The sequence below is a fragment of the Camelina sativa genome, chromosome 7, assembly GCF_000633955.1.
Source record: "Camelina sativa cultivar DH55 chromosome 7, Cs, whole genome shotgun sequence".
Lineage (NCBI taxonomy): Eukaryota > Viridiplantae > Streptophyta > Magnoliopsida > Brassicales > Brassicaceae > Camelina > Camelina sativa.
Window position 1 is genome coordinate 26,956,950 of NC_025691.1, and position 15,434 is coordinate 26,972,383.

Consider the following 15,434-nt stretch of genomic DNA (forward strand, 5'->3'; position numbering starts at 1 on the left):
CTTGTGAAGAAATCTAAAGTACTATACGATGATGAGCCTAACCTATCATCTTCTCCTTCATATCATAATCAATTCGATCAAGCGTTGCCAGAAATCGAAGCAAAAGTATCCCAAAACGACGTTCTCATCCGGATCCATTGCGAGAAAAGCAAAGGACGTATGATTAACATACTAAACACAATCGAAAATTTTCAACTGCGCATCGAAAATAGTATCGTGTTACCATTTGGAGACTCCACTCTCGACATCACTGTCCTTGCACAGGTAAAAATCATTTTTAATAACTATCTATATGGAATACTAAAAATGGATAAATTGCAATATAACATTGATGTTTTCGTTAAACTGATCTTCTTATTTTGATTTGGCAGATGGATAAAGATTTTTCGGTGAGTGTACTTAAGGATCTTGTACGGAACCACAGACTCGCCCTGGTTTAGGATCTTCTTTGAAGCTTTTAGTTACTGACTGTACAAACGATGCCAATGTTTTCGTGAATTTGATGTCGTTTTCTTCTAGGGGTTTTTTCACACGTGTACTACCACGTGTTTGATGAATTTTCTAGCTAGGCGAGGTTCACGTCTTTAGTGGTTGAAACTAAATTGATTAATGTCTATTTTTTGGGATTAATAATGTATATCGAATATGTTATATATGTGGTCGAAACGTTGTTTGAGTTTGTTGATTCAAGCTACTTAAATTAAAAGAGGTGTATATAGTACAAGTTTAACAAAAATAAATTGGCCATATAGTACGAAGAAAGTTAAGTGCAGAAAGGTTATAAAAACAAATGTGTAAAACAAAAAACAAAATGAAAATGAAAAAATGTGCATGGAGTCTTCTCTCCTCTTGAAATTTTTGTTCACCTTCTAGGCCTTATCCTTTTTTTTTATAGGCTGGTTAAAGCATATTTTGTAATTACAATTCTTCTTCACTCCTTAATGGACTTCACATTCATATAAAAAAAAAGAGAGAGAAGAAGTTAGCGTAGCAATCAAATAGGTAATTCATATTATCAAAATGCAATTATTTTTTTTGTAACTTGTTTTATAAGATTTTAATAGTTACGCTAACTTCTCTCTTTTTTTTATATGAATGTGAAGTCCATATAATAAGTGGAATAATCCAAAGATAGATATGTATTGACAAGAAGAAAGAGAAAATACTGTAATGTTAATTATCAGACAATTCAACCACACTATTTTTTAAAATTTATCATTATTATTTGAAACTTAAAAATGAATGCCCAAATTAATTATGATATATATGAATATGTGTTACATTAAATAATTTATGATATATTACAAATCCAAGTATCACAATATTGTGTTTAATAAAAAAATAAAGTTATATTTTGTATTTTTGGATTTATTATCTCTACATGAAAACATTATCATCAGTAATTATTTAGTAATCATATACTAGTATAGTAAAAGGATAAACCATGAATGGGAGGAACGTGACAAAATAGTAATTGCCATACGATTGATCTAAAAACCAATTCTTGGAAAAGGTTATACTCCCCCCAAATCTGGGATACATACTAAAATAATTACGAAATTTAAAATAAAATAAAATAAAATAGCATCGATTTATAATAGATTAAGCATATCACGATTTTATTATTCCTTGGTTTCCGATCTCATATACATGTAGTCATGGTCTCAATTCTCAAAGGTCAACTGTAGCTTAATTTTAGATCAGAATGACACACACACACATCTTCTAAATGGCACATTCATCTTTCTTCTTTAATATAATTTCGAGAAAGCCGTGATCACATGAATCACGTTTGTACTATATAGCAATGCCAATGCGTATTGGCTCAAGATAGACTTCTTAAATAGGTGAGGCTAGCATGATAATGTGACACTTGTCAACTATAACCCTTAGGCCTTAGCCCACCCTCTATGTATGTTAATTATATGATGAATTGATTGAAGCCTAAAATGGAAAAGCTAAAAGATGATATTTCCATTCTTATTATTTATATACACACAAGAATCCAAAACTCTAAAACCATAATAAGGACATCTGTCATTAACATCTTATAGTGAGCGTTCCAAGAGGATCAAATCTGTTATTGACTAGTAACTTTATGAGCTGTCATCTTCCATACATTTTATTTGGCTTGAACGGAACTGTAGCATGCATAGCTGAGTTCCTGTCTTGATCAAATCTAATCAACTCTCGACACTCAAATTAGAAGACAATATTATGTTTATGGTTTGGTTCCCGGGTTTAGAGGACTCCTCATTACTATATATTTTTCCTTTTCAAGTTTTTTAATTAAGGGATGCAGTTAATGTAAAATAGTTTTTTGGTTGAATAACTTCTACATTCATTCAAAACGAGAAAACGTTATGAGCTGTCTCGTACATAAATATTTCAAACCGTTTCCATACATTTGAGGGCTTAAGCTAAACTTCTCATTGCAACTATTTGCATTTGGAAGATCTACACTTTAGTATGTGTTGTCAAAACCTTGTGACATTTCAAAGCCACATTACTTACTTTTCCACAGATTTAACAAGTAGATTTAGAGGAGATGTCAATGTTTTGGTTTGAGCTAGATATAGAGTAGATCTGCTAATGAAAACCTTTTTCACGAGTTGAATAGTTTTATACCGGGACTTCTCTGGATCCTTTAGACCAAACGCTTTCCCAAACCATTCAACACACCACAAATCGTTTTGTGGTTTGAGATCAGAGATCATGTCGAATGAAGCTGATCATCACTAGTATCTTTTATATCACTTAGATACTCAGTCATAGATTTCTTTGTACATCTAACTTTTTATTAGTTGAAACTTGATGTGCTCATAGTTTTAACGTCCTAGTACATTATAGTACTTAGGAACCGAATCTACGGAAGACTGAAAGGTTGCACAACAAACCTACAAAGAACAAAATTACAGACAAAATATATTGGATTGGTTTGAGAACGATTGAAAACTATAAAATAAAGTTTTTTTTTTCGACCGCATACAAAAGAAAGTAAATAAAGCATGAAAAAAAAAATATAATTTACAAATTTATGTATTGTTTACTATAGAGAATATAGAGATAGAAACTGATTAATTAGCAAAGTCCTAAAACTCGAATCACACCTATGTTAAAATCTACTTACATATAACATATCAGTATATCACTACCAATATCTAAGAAACTCAATTACTAAACTTTTGCAGTTAATCATGCATCTAAAACATAGCTCGATTTTCCTCTTTTCTTTGGTCCTCTCCACTTCTCTGTTTCTTGTCACTTTTTTCGGTTTTCGGCATCTCATCACAATATAGGATTGTCAATTATTCTTGTCATCGTTTTGTTCGTATAAATATATTGATTTGAGAGGACACATACTCTCCTTCTAATGTGATGTGGAAAAAATGTTTGAGTGAGCTTAAAAATTAAACAGAGAAATGTGGAAGCACTGAAACATATAATCATTATATATGTTTCATATAAGTATAAGAAAGAAAAGAAGTATATCGATACTATTAAGTACTGAGGTCTATAAACAATTATTGGCTTAGAGAATGAGATATACATGCTTTCGTAAACAAGAGAGAATGAAACTGATAGAGAGAAACGAAGTTTTGTACATACAAAAAAAACGTACAAGAAATACAGAAACGTATTCGAGATAATAAAAGAGCGTGATCACATATATGAATATGAGAAATCACGTGTTTGCTATATATCATCGTCACTAACAAAAAATGTCACGTCAGGAACATTTAATCAATCGTCGTTTGCAAATGAATTGCATTATTTAAAGCGAAGACATTTGTAACCATGCATATACATAAAAGTCTATATTATTATAGAGAGGGCATGAATTAAATAATTGAGTAGATTACCTCACATGTGACAAAACTTAATATGTTTTTTTTGTAGAGCTTTAGAAGGTGTAGGTATTTTTGAGCACGAAAGGAACTATAATTAAACATATGTTACATGACGACTTAGTAGATAAAACATTCATTTCGTTGATAGATCTTAAGTTGAGAATAAATATTTGATCTCTTACTTTCTTTTTTCTTTTCTTGATTTCTTAGTTATATTAACAATTGTAGTCTCACATGATTCACGAGGATAGGAAGACGGTTCCAGAGAAAAGCTAATTAATCATTGCAGGCCTTTTAACCAAATTCATCTATTTATTTTTATCGCCAAAAATGGTTATTATGAAATTTTCCCCCTATTTTTTAATAAGTAAAACTATTCTGTTATGCAAAAATGATATATATAGTACAGTAATCTAAACTATAGAATGTCAGCAATTTTTTTTTTTGTTTATCTAAACCGTAACCTCATAATTCTACAACTCGCTGAATAATTTATTATCGCCATATATTTGATTTAAACAACAACAACAAATATATATATATAATAATTTCTTTTGATGTATAACTAACAAATATATAATAATTTATATTCATGGATAGTATAGAACATGGTTAACATTTAATCTAGTATATATGTTCCACGATAATAAACATATATTTATTGAAATGTTTAGAAAACGACATATAAAACCAATCAAATACTTTTATTTTTTTTATTGATTTCCTATACAATTTTGAAAAGAATTTCCCTTGTGTATTATATCACCTATATAAATTGATATAAATATGACAACAACCAAAATAAAATTCACACATGCGAAGATTGTGATAAAATTACTACATTTACTCTTTTTTATATATCTTTGAATCGACAAGTGAAGCCACACTTCGGTGGAGAAAGTGGCTAAGTGGACTTTACCAGACACATCCTCTACATTTACTTATGTTTAAGTTATTAAACATTTCATCATTTTATAATGTATATTGTTTAAAAATCAAATATCTCTCAAATTTATATAATTACATTTCTTATGATTCAAATATTTACATTAATTTATTTATTATTATGTGTTACAAAAACATTAGTTAAAATTACAAATTCAGTTATAGGTTAAGTGTGGTCCACAAGCACGTCAACTAAGAAATAATAGAATGGACATTAATCACCATTTAGTAGTCACACCTAATTATTCATTTAATTTGTCCAGAGTCCAGACAGATTCAACGGGAGCCTCATATAATTGCATAAACAAGTAGGAGTTATATAGTATCAACTATATTTATCAATATATAAGTACATATAAAATCTAATTTACGTCATGGTGGATCTGTGGTTTTCTTTTATTACTATAAATGATAGCGCTTGGATTATTTTTATATTTTATTATATAAAGTTTGATGTCAAAATTATTTATTAATAAGATTATAACACATGTTAAATATATTGATTAGATGTTGACATGTGTAATTTTTTTTTTAATAAACGGCTAATTATGTTTACAGAATTTTACATGTTTATATTTTAAAAAATTATTTTTCTAAATCAAAAAGGGAAATTAACAAAATCAATATATTTTCCATTGTGTGTTCTTAATAAAATTTGACATGTGTAAGTAAAAACTTAATTCATCAAGCATGTATATTAATCAATAAATAATAAATAACAAAGTTAAAAAGAATAACATAAGTTATTTAATATAATTTTAGTCGGATTTAAATTGTATTTATCGTTGTAATATAAAATTTTATTGTAAAAGAGTACACAAAATCTTGAAAGAATAATGAACTTTAAAAAAAAATCAATACATGATGTGTATTAGTATAGTTTTACATGTTTTATTTTAAAAATTTAATGTATGTAGTAATATGAGAAACCTGAAGAAAAAAATGAGTTTGTAGGAATGAATTTTTGATTAATTGATGAAAATTGACAAAATTATTACTTATGAAATTATGACATATAGAAAAATAAAATTTAGGATATTTTTGGATTTCCAAAAATTTTGTGGATGTTAACTGATTTTTTTACTGATTATTTTTATGGTTAAATTTAAAATACTAACCAATATACATATTATCTCATATGATGCTCATATTATTATTTTTATCAAAATTTTAACTCTAATACATGAAGAAGTGAATTACGGTTTTACGATGATATAGATAGTTAAATGTGATTACTAAACTGAATGTCTAACAATGAAGTTTATTTTACAATAATTTTAAAAAAATATTAATATGTATTATTTTAAAAAATCATTTAATAATATTAGTAATTTTTAAAATGTTTGATTATATAATTTCAACACATGTATTTTTGTAATGCATATGTCAAAACATAAGATAATTCAAAATAAATTATAATTTGTAGGAATGAATCTTCGGCTATTTGATGAGAATGTCTCTATAACTTTATATCTGTTTTTATTTTACAAATTTCGCTCATTTAAAATTAATTTAGACATGAGTTAAAAATTAATACTTATGAGATAACAACATAACAAATATATCTTAAATAACGTTGATTCAGTTTTTTTTTGCGAATTATATTTTGTTAATTTTTATTTGTATTCTCAATTTTTACTAAGATATAGTTTGATATGATGTATTAATTGTGTTTGATATAAAATATTTAATTCTATGCATTAAGATGAAATGTGTAATTAAACTTAAAATATGATTTATTATGATGGTATAGATATTTAAATGGTACTCGCTGTCCCATAAGAGTTTTTGGGTAAAAGCACAAAGATTAATAAACAATAAATATTATGTTACTTGTTAAATTTCAACCAATAAGAAAATATACTGCATAGTTCAAATAGTGTTAAATTGTTATATTAATAAATATTATACATAGAAATTTGAGAAAAAAATATAAAACAAAGCAAAAAAAGACTTAAAACTCTGATATAATGGAACTAAGAGAGTGTTAAAATGAAATATGAAAGGTTCATATTCAATAATTAAAATTTTACAAGATAAAATTTAAAAATATGTATATTACTACTTAACTAGATATTCACCCGCGGTACACCGCGGGTCTATATTTTTAATTAAAAAATAGAAAATATAATTTATTTATTATATTACATATATATGTAAATAATATATTTTCTATTTGTTGAATGTACTATAATTATGTATTGTATAATTTCCATTGACTACATGTTGTTGTTTATTATATATATCCTTATTGGTCATTAAATTTAATTTAGTCAACAAATATACAATTTTTTAATTGTTATTTTTCATTTACAATGTAGAGATAATAGTATTACATAATATATTATAAATTTATAATTATATGAATATAATATAATTTGACTTTGTATTTTTTGTTGTTTTATTTCTATATTATTTAACACTTTTGTATTTATAGTTGTGCAAGTTGATTATAATGGTGAAGTGTTTATTATGTAAAGTTTGATTTACATCAATTGTTTCTTATTAGTATTGATTGAAAATCTAAATATTAATAATATATTAGCTTCTAAAAACATTTCAATGGAAAAAAAAAATTTTAAAAATAATAATTGGGCTTGTTCGGGCCCAAAAATATTGGCCTGATGTTTTTTTGTCCGAAAAAGAAAAAAAAAATATTTTGTTTTATGTCTTGATCTCAGCTCGATCGATTATTCTTTCCTTATCGTCTCCGTCTATATGGTTTTGTAAACCTGAGTAATCAAAATTCCATTGTTTTGATTCTTCATCGTTTTTAATAGAACAACAAAATAATTTAGTTTCTCGTTTTACATCTAAAAACATGCTTTATCAAAAAAAAATTTGAGCGTTTTCATTCCCTCAATTACAGATCTATTCAAAGTAATCCAATTGTTCCAGGTAAATTTATATATTTTTCTGTTGATTTCTATTTTAATTGCTTCCGAATTTGATGTTGGGTTTCCAATGTCCAATCATTTCTGTACTGAGAGATGGTAATAGATTGGTTGTTAATCAGTTTGTAGGTTGTTTGAATTTTGGGAAGAGTTTCGGTGAGGATTGCGTCTTACACTAAAGTCAGCCATTGATTCTTACTTATCAGATATGGATGTCGTTTGAGGATTCTTCTAACAATACAGATTTCTAGATTTCTTAAGAAACATGTTTTTTTTTTAATAATGTTAATGACTAATGGTGCACTTTGCAGGGTAGATTGAAATTTTAAGGAATCTCTAACCAAAGTGTCTATAAAAGTTGATCAATTTCAAAGTTAAGATGGTGAGTAGTTGATGAACCTGTTAAAATTCTGCATATAAACCTTACCGATACTGTTTTTTATATAACTAATTGTTGTTTGTTTCCTCAGAGTGAAGTTCAGTGCCTGGTGAATCTACTGGTACCATCACTTAGCGTCTTCAAATTTATTCCAGACTGAGGTTAGTAATTTATTTCTTTTGATCACTAAAGTTCGTATTAGAAAGTTGATTAGGTTCTGTGAAATCAGTTTTTAAAATTGAAGTTATTTTCAAACAGTTTAATCAATTGGCTTTGACAGACATTCAAATAAGTTTTGTTGAAATGACAAAGCTAAATGTAGTTACCAACAGGGAGCTTATTCGCGTACTTGGTAACCAACTCCTTCTTAACTGATGCATGAATTTTTTTGCCCTACAATGTGTAGATATAAATAATGCATTAGTTGAACCGCGGGAGAACATGTGGATTTGTTTCATTAGCAAAAGAATTGAGAAATTGTTCTTACCAGAGAATCTGAGACAATCAACTCAAGAGATTCACCAGTACTTTGACGCCATAGGAAGGCAAAAGTAGCAGCCATTGGTGATGGAAAAGTGTTTACGGTTTCTTGTGGGTATTGTATGAGTGTGGTTGCTTATGTTAAGTTGGGTTGGCAATGTTACATATTTATAGGATTATGATTAGGTCGAGTAAATGAGATCCGTTTAAGGAGAAAAAATATTAGAGTTAGCGAATAATAAGGGAGATAATGAGTATAATTTTGGTTTGATAGAATATTAGTGGAATATGAGATATTTTGGTTGTAAATGCTGTTTCTTTGTTTTGATTTTGAAGATATGTTGGACGGTTAAAATTTTTCGAATCAAGAAGATAAATCGGAAATTTCGGCGTCCATCAGATCGAAGGAGAGTTAATATGATAAGTAAACGATAAAAATTGCATAGATTGTGTTTGTGTAACCTTTCTAATAATTTAGTCAAAAGTAATAGTATAAGTATCAACAACGCACCTGCAATTAATCTTTTCGAATACCTTTTTACTTGACATATTAGAATGTGCTCAAAAACAACCTTTTTCTGTTTCTAGTGATCTTGTAGTTTTTTTTGTACTACTCATTTAATTATGGGCCAATTTACCCACTAACCAAATTCAAACATATAATTAAGAATATAATATATTATTTGAAAAAAATTAAGTAAATAACATGAGTGATAGGAAAAATTACCTTTGATGGTTTGCTGGTAATGGTGGTGATGGTGGCGGGAGCTTGGTAGCCGAAGGCGGGTGGTCGGAGGTGGTGGCTAAAGTTGGGTGGTCAAATGTGGTTGACCGGAGGTGGGTAGCCAGAAATGGTGGTGGATGGTGGCCAGAGTAGTGGGCAGTGGCCGGAGTGATAGACAATGGCTAGAATGGTAGGCGGTGGCCGGAGATGATACTGGCCAGTGATGGTAGAGAGTACTAGTGATAAGGTTGGTAGTGATAAAAATAAATTAGTCATTAATATATATAATATATAGTATTTTCATGATTAGAATGATTTGAAAATGAATTAACGATTTTTTTTGGTTATAGATTCAAATTCCTTTCTAATTATTCACCTACGATCGATTAATATTGCACAAACAACTACAATTTTCTTTGTGCCACACATAATCACCTACGATCTATCAATATTATGCACAAACAACTACAATTGTGTTAGGGTGGATGTAATTTTCGAGTATCCAACTCATAGATTTTCTAATAGATCGAAAATATGACAATATTTTGATTAACCACATAAAAGTAATTAGATAATTTTAAGCTTGAGAAAATTAATTCTTCACCTACATCAATATATATGACAGCTTCTCTTCAAAATAAAAATCACTAGACCATTACAATTTTGTGAAACATTACAATTTTAAGGTCAAATACCTTATCTACATTTGATCTAATGCGTCCACGTGATCGGCTGCTCCATTCTCTTACCTAAGTCAAAGACTCACACTCACACAGCTATATATCTCTATGAAGATCGATACATTTAATGTACGAAACATGATTTAATCTTTAGTTTAAGATCTTGGTAGCTTTCCAAGGTCAGATCTCAAATCTCCACCCATTAATTCTATTTTCAACCAAAACAATACCCACATTTAATTTTATCTTTCAGGACCTTATTTAACATTTGTTTTCCTTTTTCAGGACCTTAAACTTTACTACTAATAAAATATTAATGAAAAACCTACCAGATCAGTAACAATTAGTATAAGTTATTTTTCTCATAAAAAAAAAATTATAAATTCTTTTTCAACGCATATGCTTTCTCTTCTGGCCGATATTGTACCGCAAAATAATATTATATTTTTATAAGAACAAATCATAAAATTCCACTATAAAGAGTTCACTCGTCCACATTAACATAACAAAACAAAATCATATTTACTCCAAAACAAAAGAAGATTTAGGAAAGATTTGTACTATACTTCGCGTTAAACTTTCTCCTAAAGCTTGTTTCCTCTTTTGTTTCTTGTTCATTTTTATCTTTCAATATTTTTTGCTTTCTTGTTTTGGAAAAAAGAAAATTAAAGAAAAAAAAGAAACGTTTTTGTCATTCCACGAAGAAATGGAAGATTCAAGCTTTATGGATTTGATGATCGACACAGATGAGTATCTGATCGATGACTGGGAATCCGATTTCCCGATATGGGGGGAGACTAACACGAAACCCTGTTCGGAGTCCGGATCCGGAACCGAAACCGGGTTTGAGTTGGTACCAGAGAGACCCGCAAAACAAATGAAAACAACCAACAACAACATCAATACAATATCTTCTTCTCCATCGTCGTCTTCTTCTTCTTCTGGTTCGCGCACGTCCCAAGTGATCTCATTCGGGTCTCCTCACACTAATAAGACCAACCCGGTCGAGACATCTTTGAACTTCTCCAACAAAGTAAGCACGGATCAGAGAATGAGGTCCGAAAGAAAAGATTGTGTTAATAATGGAGGAAGAAGAGAACCACATCTATTAAAAGAACATGTTTTGGCTGAACGTAAACGTCGACAAAAGCTCAACGAGCGTTTGATTGCTCTCTCTGCTCTTCTCCCTGGCCTCAAAAAGGTCAACATCTTTTTCTCATCAAACTTTAATATTATTTGCGTTTGTTTGTATTATTTTTTTATTATATATATTCTTTTACAAATAAACCACCAAAAACGTAATTTGTTAATGGTATAAATGCAAACGCCAATGCCAAACATAAGAAAAATGTTTTATTTGCAGCAAAGATATTATATGAAGTTCTCAAATGTTTTTATTTGTCAAAGTGTTTTTTATCTTAAGAAAATTGTGTTTTAAAACTAAAGTTTATTTATTTATCTTTGTGGATCCCATTATTCATAAAGTCCGGATGGTGACACAATGTTCGGTAAGCATGACATTGCACAAGATTTTTATTAGCATTTTTTATCTGGTGCGTGTGTGTGTGTGTAGACGGACAAGGCAACAGTTCTTGAAGACGCGATCAAGCATTTGAAACAACTTCAAGAGCGGGTAAAGAAGCTTGAGGAAGAGCGAGTTGGGACCAAGAAAATGGATCAATTAGTTATATTGGTTAAGAGATCTCAAGTGTATTTAGACGATGATTCTTCATCTTATTCATCTACTTGCTCTGCTGCTTCTCCTCTGTCTTCTTCTTCAGACGAAGTTTCGATCTTGAAACAGACGATGCCTATGATCGAAGCGCGAGTTTCCGACAGAGATTTGCTGATTAGAGTTCATTGTGATAATAACAAAGGGTGTCTGATTAAAATCCTAAGTTCCTTGGAGAAGTTTCGTCTTGATGTAATCAATAGCTTCACTTTACCCTTTGGGCAGTCAACTCTCATTATCACTGTTCTCACTAAGGTATCTCTATCAATCTTATCAATATTTTAATTTTATCATATTTCATATTAATTTCATTAATGCATAAAATATATATCTATATATATATATATATATATAATTTTCTATTATATATATGCAGATGGACAGCAAATTCTCTCGACCTGTTGAGGAAGTGGTGAAGAACATAAGACTTGCATTAGCCGAATAGCATTTTTAAAAATGTTTGATGTGAATCTTAAAAAGTGGTTTTAAACGTGTGGATTTGGTCGCCAGTTTTGACCTATTCACTCGGGTTAGTTGTATAATGACTAATTGGATAATAAAACCAGCTTGATAGGCACGAAATATGGGATTTTGTCGTCTGTTGAGTGCAAAAGCTGGATAAGTATGTGTACCTAATCATGGCTGTATGATTGGTTTGCTATTTATATTTTTCCTCAGTATTATTGGTTTGTTTTAATAAATGCATGAAAGCCGAAGAGTTATTTATTATTTCTATTTTTAGTTATTTATTTTCATATTTAAGCTTAATCCTATAAATCTTTTCAATCGGGACTTTGTAGCCCTTGTGTAACTTTGCTGTAATAAAGATTGAGTATGAATTGGGTATTGTCCATTCAAAGATGAAAAAAAAATAGTGGTTATATTGGAGCAATAAAACTTTACCAACTGTTGTGGATAGCCATAGACACAATACATCATTCAAGACAATTTATTGCGGTGAGATAATTTTTCCACAATAATATGATAGATAAATAAAGATTGTTGATTGGAAATATTTTTCCATTTTGTATGACCTACACATAAAGTTACGTACAACCAATGTCTATAATGGAATTAAAAAAAGGAAGTGATTGTAGAGACTATTCCAACAAATTGTAATACCAAGCGACTCTAAGTTTAGATTCCCAAAAAAAGATGTATGGACGTCTAGAAGGACCACCCATTGGGGCTTGCATTGAAGATGTAGTCCAATTCAGCCACGATTGAGGTGAGTATTTGTGTGAATCGACGTCGTCACTTTTAAGGTGACTTATTGTTTTTGGTATCTTAAAGGTTCCAAAGCTATTTACATCTCCTTGAGTCAGAGAAACAAGAGTAGGTTAATGTTAATTTAGTCTTCTCCCGACATGGTTCAAATTAAAGATTCGTCACCTGAGGGTTAATTATTGGGTTATTGTTGGTTGTTGAGTCTTTCTAAGATTTATGTGAAACAAGTATCATTAAAATTATAGCAAGGTGTATTTGTTTGAATAGCGAAAGAAAAACATCGATAAGATTAGCAATATGTAAAGACGATATTTGGTTTTCAAGGTAGAACAGCAACGTACGGTAGATTTAACATGTTGGACCTCATCATTAAGCATGCATGTGAGAAGTATATATTGTCATGTAAAATTATTTGGAAGGGGATTGACAAAAAAAAAATATATATATATATATATATTTGGAAGGGTTTATACATGTATGCACTGCTGATGAATTCCACAAGTCAATTGTGGTTGGTGGCTAAATAGTCCACTAAACAGCTACACAAAGAAGATAACATTTTCTTATTTGCACGTATGGTAACACACTTCTCTATGAAAATAACGTATACCATCAATTATTGCTGCATCATTCAAAATAACCTAGAATAGGACTGGTTGGACGGAGCGATAAAACAATTCCAAGATTTTACCCTAAAGAACGGATAACAAGGAAACCCGCACGAGCTTTTATTGCGAGGTGTTGTTCTTATTCCAAAACTATTACTGTTCCAAAACCTTCACTTAAGTGTTTATTCCAATCAAGTATCTTATTTCTTCACAAAAGTAATACCTTTCTCAATACTTCCTGAGAGCTCTTTCTTTGCCATCTCTAATCCCATCCTGATCAATTGGCAAAAGCAAAGACGAAAAGCCGATATGAACATATGAACCGGTCGAAGTATATTTAAGAGATCAGGTCGACTAAAAAATTTCCACTTTTACCTCTCGTACTCGTTCAATGGTCCAAGACCATACACTTCATCGATCCCACATCGTCCCAGACGCACCTTTGATGCAAAGAAGGGAAGCTCAGTCACCTGCATGAGGAACAAAACAAAGTTTATATGCTCATGTTGTTAAGGCTTCATAGATTGTATAAATACAATATTATACGATTGATTTTCAGAAGGACAGTACATGAGATGCCACAAATGCGCACTCAACAATGTTTGCGTCCCCTCTTAGACCCCTAAGGCAAGCATCTGCAAACTTCACTGCTGCATAGGCCTGAATTTTTACATTCAATGTGTTTAGAGATTGAAATCTATATTAATTTCCAGGCTTTATCTGAAACTGCACATGGTAGTACAACGAAGACTTACCATGGATAGTGTTGCAGAACCTGCCCCAGCTTTAGCCTGCAAATTGATTTAAATGGTAAATGAACCATTTTGATTCGAAGTTAATAACAACAAAAGCTGAAAATTTGGCTTATACCTCAACAACTTCAGTGCCACCGTTTTGTATGCGGCCTGTGAGATATTCAATCTCTTTTTGAGTGAATGAGCAAGGCGGTTTCACCTGTAGCAGACATACCAGTGAGCATATAATATCAGCTTCGAACAAACAGGAAGATGGTTTCCACGTGAATCATCTCAAACCTGAGAAAGCAGCGGTAAGATAGTAACTCCTGCGTGCCCTCCAACAACCGGAACATCAACTTCACGAGGATCAAGACTCATTACTTCCGCCTGTTTTAAAACCAAAAACGGTAGCTGAGTTCCAATCGATAATGGCACACACCAATCTAAGCCCATGTCATTAACCAAACACACATTTGATTAGAACACAAACGAATTAGGAGTGCATACCACAAAAGTATTAGCTCGAACAACATCAAGCATAGTGACTCCCATGAGTTTCTTTGGATCAAAGGTTCCAGCTTTCTTAAAAACCTCAGCTGCGATTGGCACAGTGGAGTTCACAGGATTACTGATTATATTAACAACCGCTTTAGGACAACATTTGGCTATAGCTTCAGAGAGTGTCCTCACTATCCCAGCATTAATGTTAAACAGATCATCCCTCGTCATCCCTGGTTTCCTCGGAACACCAGCTGGTATAACCACTAAATCCATACCCGTAAGTGCTTCCTCTAACTGCGATTGCCCGAGAAATCCACGAACCTAAATCAAAACAGTTCCAAAAAAACATAATCTTGAGCTCAATTCTCTCTGTTCTACCATTATCTAACTACCAATCTCAATTCATAGCCTTCCAAAACATAACAATTTGGTCCATTAAACCATCATAACCCTTAAAAGGACAAAACTTTGGAACTTACAATGGCACTAGTATCCATGTGACTAATATCAGCAGTAACACCAGGAGCGTTAGCAACATCATAGAGATGAAGAACCGAAACCAAAGGATTCATCTTCATCAACATAGCAAGAGGTTGACCAATCCCTCCAGCAGCTCCAAGTATGGCCACTTTGAATCCGGGTGATCCACCTTTTGCACGACAACCCACCCGATTCA

General features: G+C 30.8%; 3 protein-coding genes across 4 annotated transcripts in view; 2 read left to right on the forward strand and 1 right to left on the reverse strand.

Moving 5' to 3' along the window:
* LOC104702812 (transcription factor bHLH19-like) overlaps positions 1 to 685 on the forward strand; it is a 1,837-nt gene extending 1,152 nt beyond the window's left edge. The window contains exon 3 of the mRNA XM_010418731.1: positions 372 to 685. Within this exon, the coding sequence (XP_010417033.1) occupies positions 372 to 440 (69 nt within the window). The 3' untranslated portion in view covers positions 441 to 685. The remainder of the gene's footprint in view (positions 1 to 371) is intronic.
* Positions 10,428 to 12,414, forward strand: LOC104702813 (transcription factor NAI1-like). Its single transcript, XM_010418732.2, has 3 exons — positions 10,428 to 11,154; positions 11,527 to 11,940; positions 12,062 to 12,414. Exons 1-3 carry the CDS (start codon positions 10,660 to 10,662, stop codon positions 12,128 to 12,130), a joined length of 978 nt encoding a protein of 325 aa, XP_010417034.1. The 5' UTR covers positions 10,428 to 10,659; the 3' UTR covers positions 12,131 to 12,414.
* Positions 13,396 to 15,434, reverse strand: part of LOC104702815 (probable malate dehydrogenase, glyoxysomal) — a 3,412-nt gene continuing 1,373 nt past the window's right edge. The window contains exons 3-10 of one of the 2 annotated variants that reach the window (XM_019227936.1): positions 15,238 to 15,407; positions 14,765 to 15,079; positions 14,555 to 14,644; positions 14,391 to 14,474; positions 14,276 to 14,311; positions 14,091 to 14,180; positions 13,896 to 13,990; positions 13,396 to 13,793 (exon numbers count right to left, since the gene is read on the reverse strand). In XM_019227936.1, the coding sequence (XP_019083481.1) occupies positions 13,721 to 13,793; positions 13,896 to 13,990; positions 14,091 to 14,180; positions 14,276 to 14,311; positions 14,391 to 14,474; positions 14,555 to 14,644; positions 14,765 to 15,079; positions 15,238 to 15,407 (953 nt within the window). In that variant the 3' untranslated portion in view covers positions 13,396 to 13,720. Of the gene's footprint in view, positions 13,794 to 13,895; positions 13,991 to 14,090; positions 14,181 to 14,275; positions 14,312 to 14,390; positions 14,475 to 14,554; positions 14,645 to 14,764; positions 15,080 to 15,237 lie in introns of both variants that reach the window. The other variant, XM_010418734.2, reaches the window with a different exon arrangement.

Excerpts from the sequence above, each read along its gene's own strand:
- LOC104702813 (XM_010418732.2), top strand. The coding sequence starts at position 10,660 with ATGGAAGATTCAAGCTTTATGGATTTGATGATCGACACAGATGAGTAT. Across the intron at positions 11,155-11,526 it reads TTCTCCCTGGCCTCAAAAAG|ACGGACAAGGCAACAGTTCT; the intron begins GTCAACATCTTT and ends GTGTGTGTGTAG. Across the intron at positions 11,941-12,061 it reads TTATCACTGTTCTCACTAAG|ATGGACAGCAAATTCTCTCG; the intron begins GTATCTCTATCA and ends ATATATATGCAG.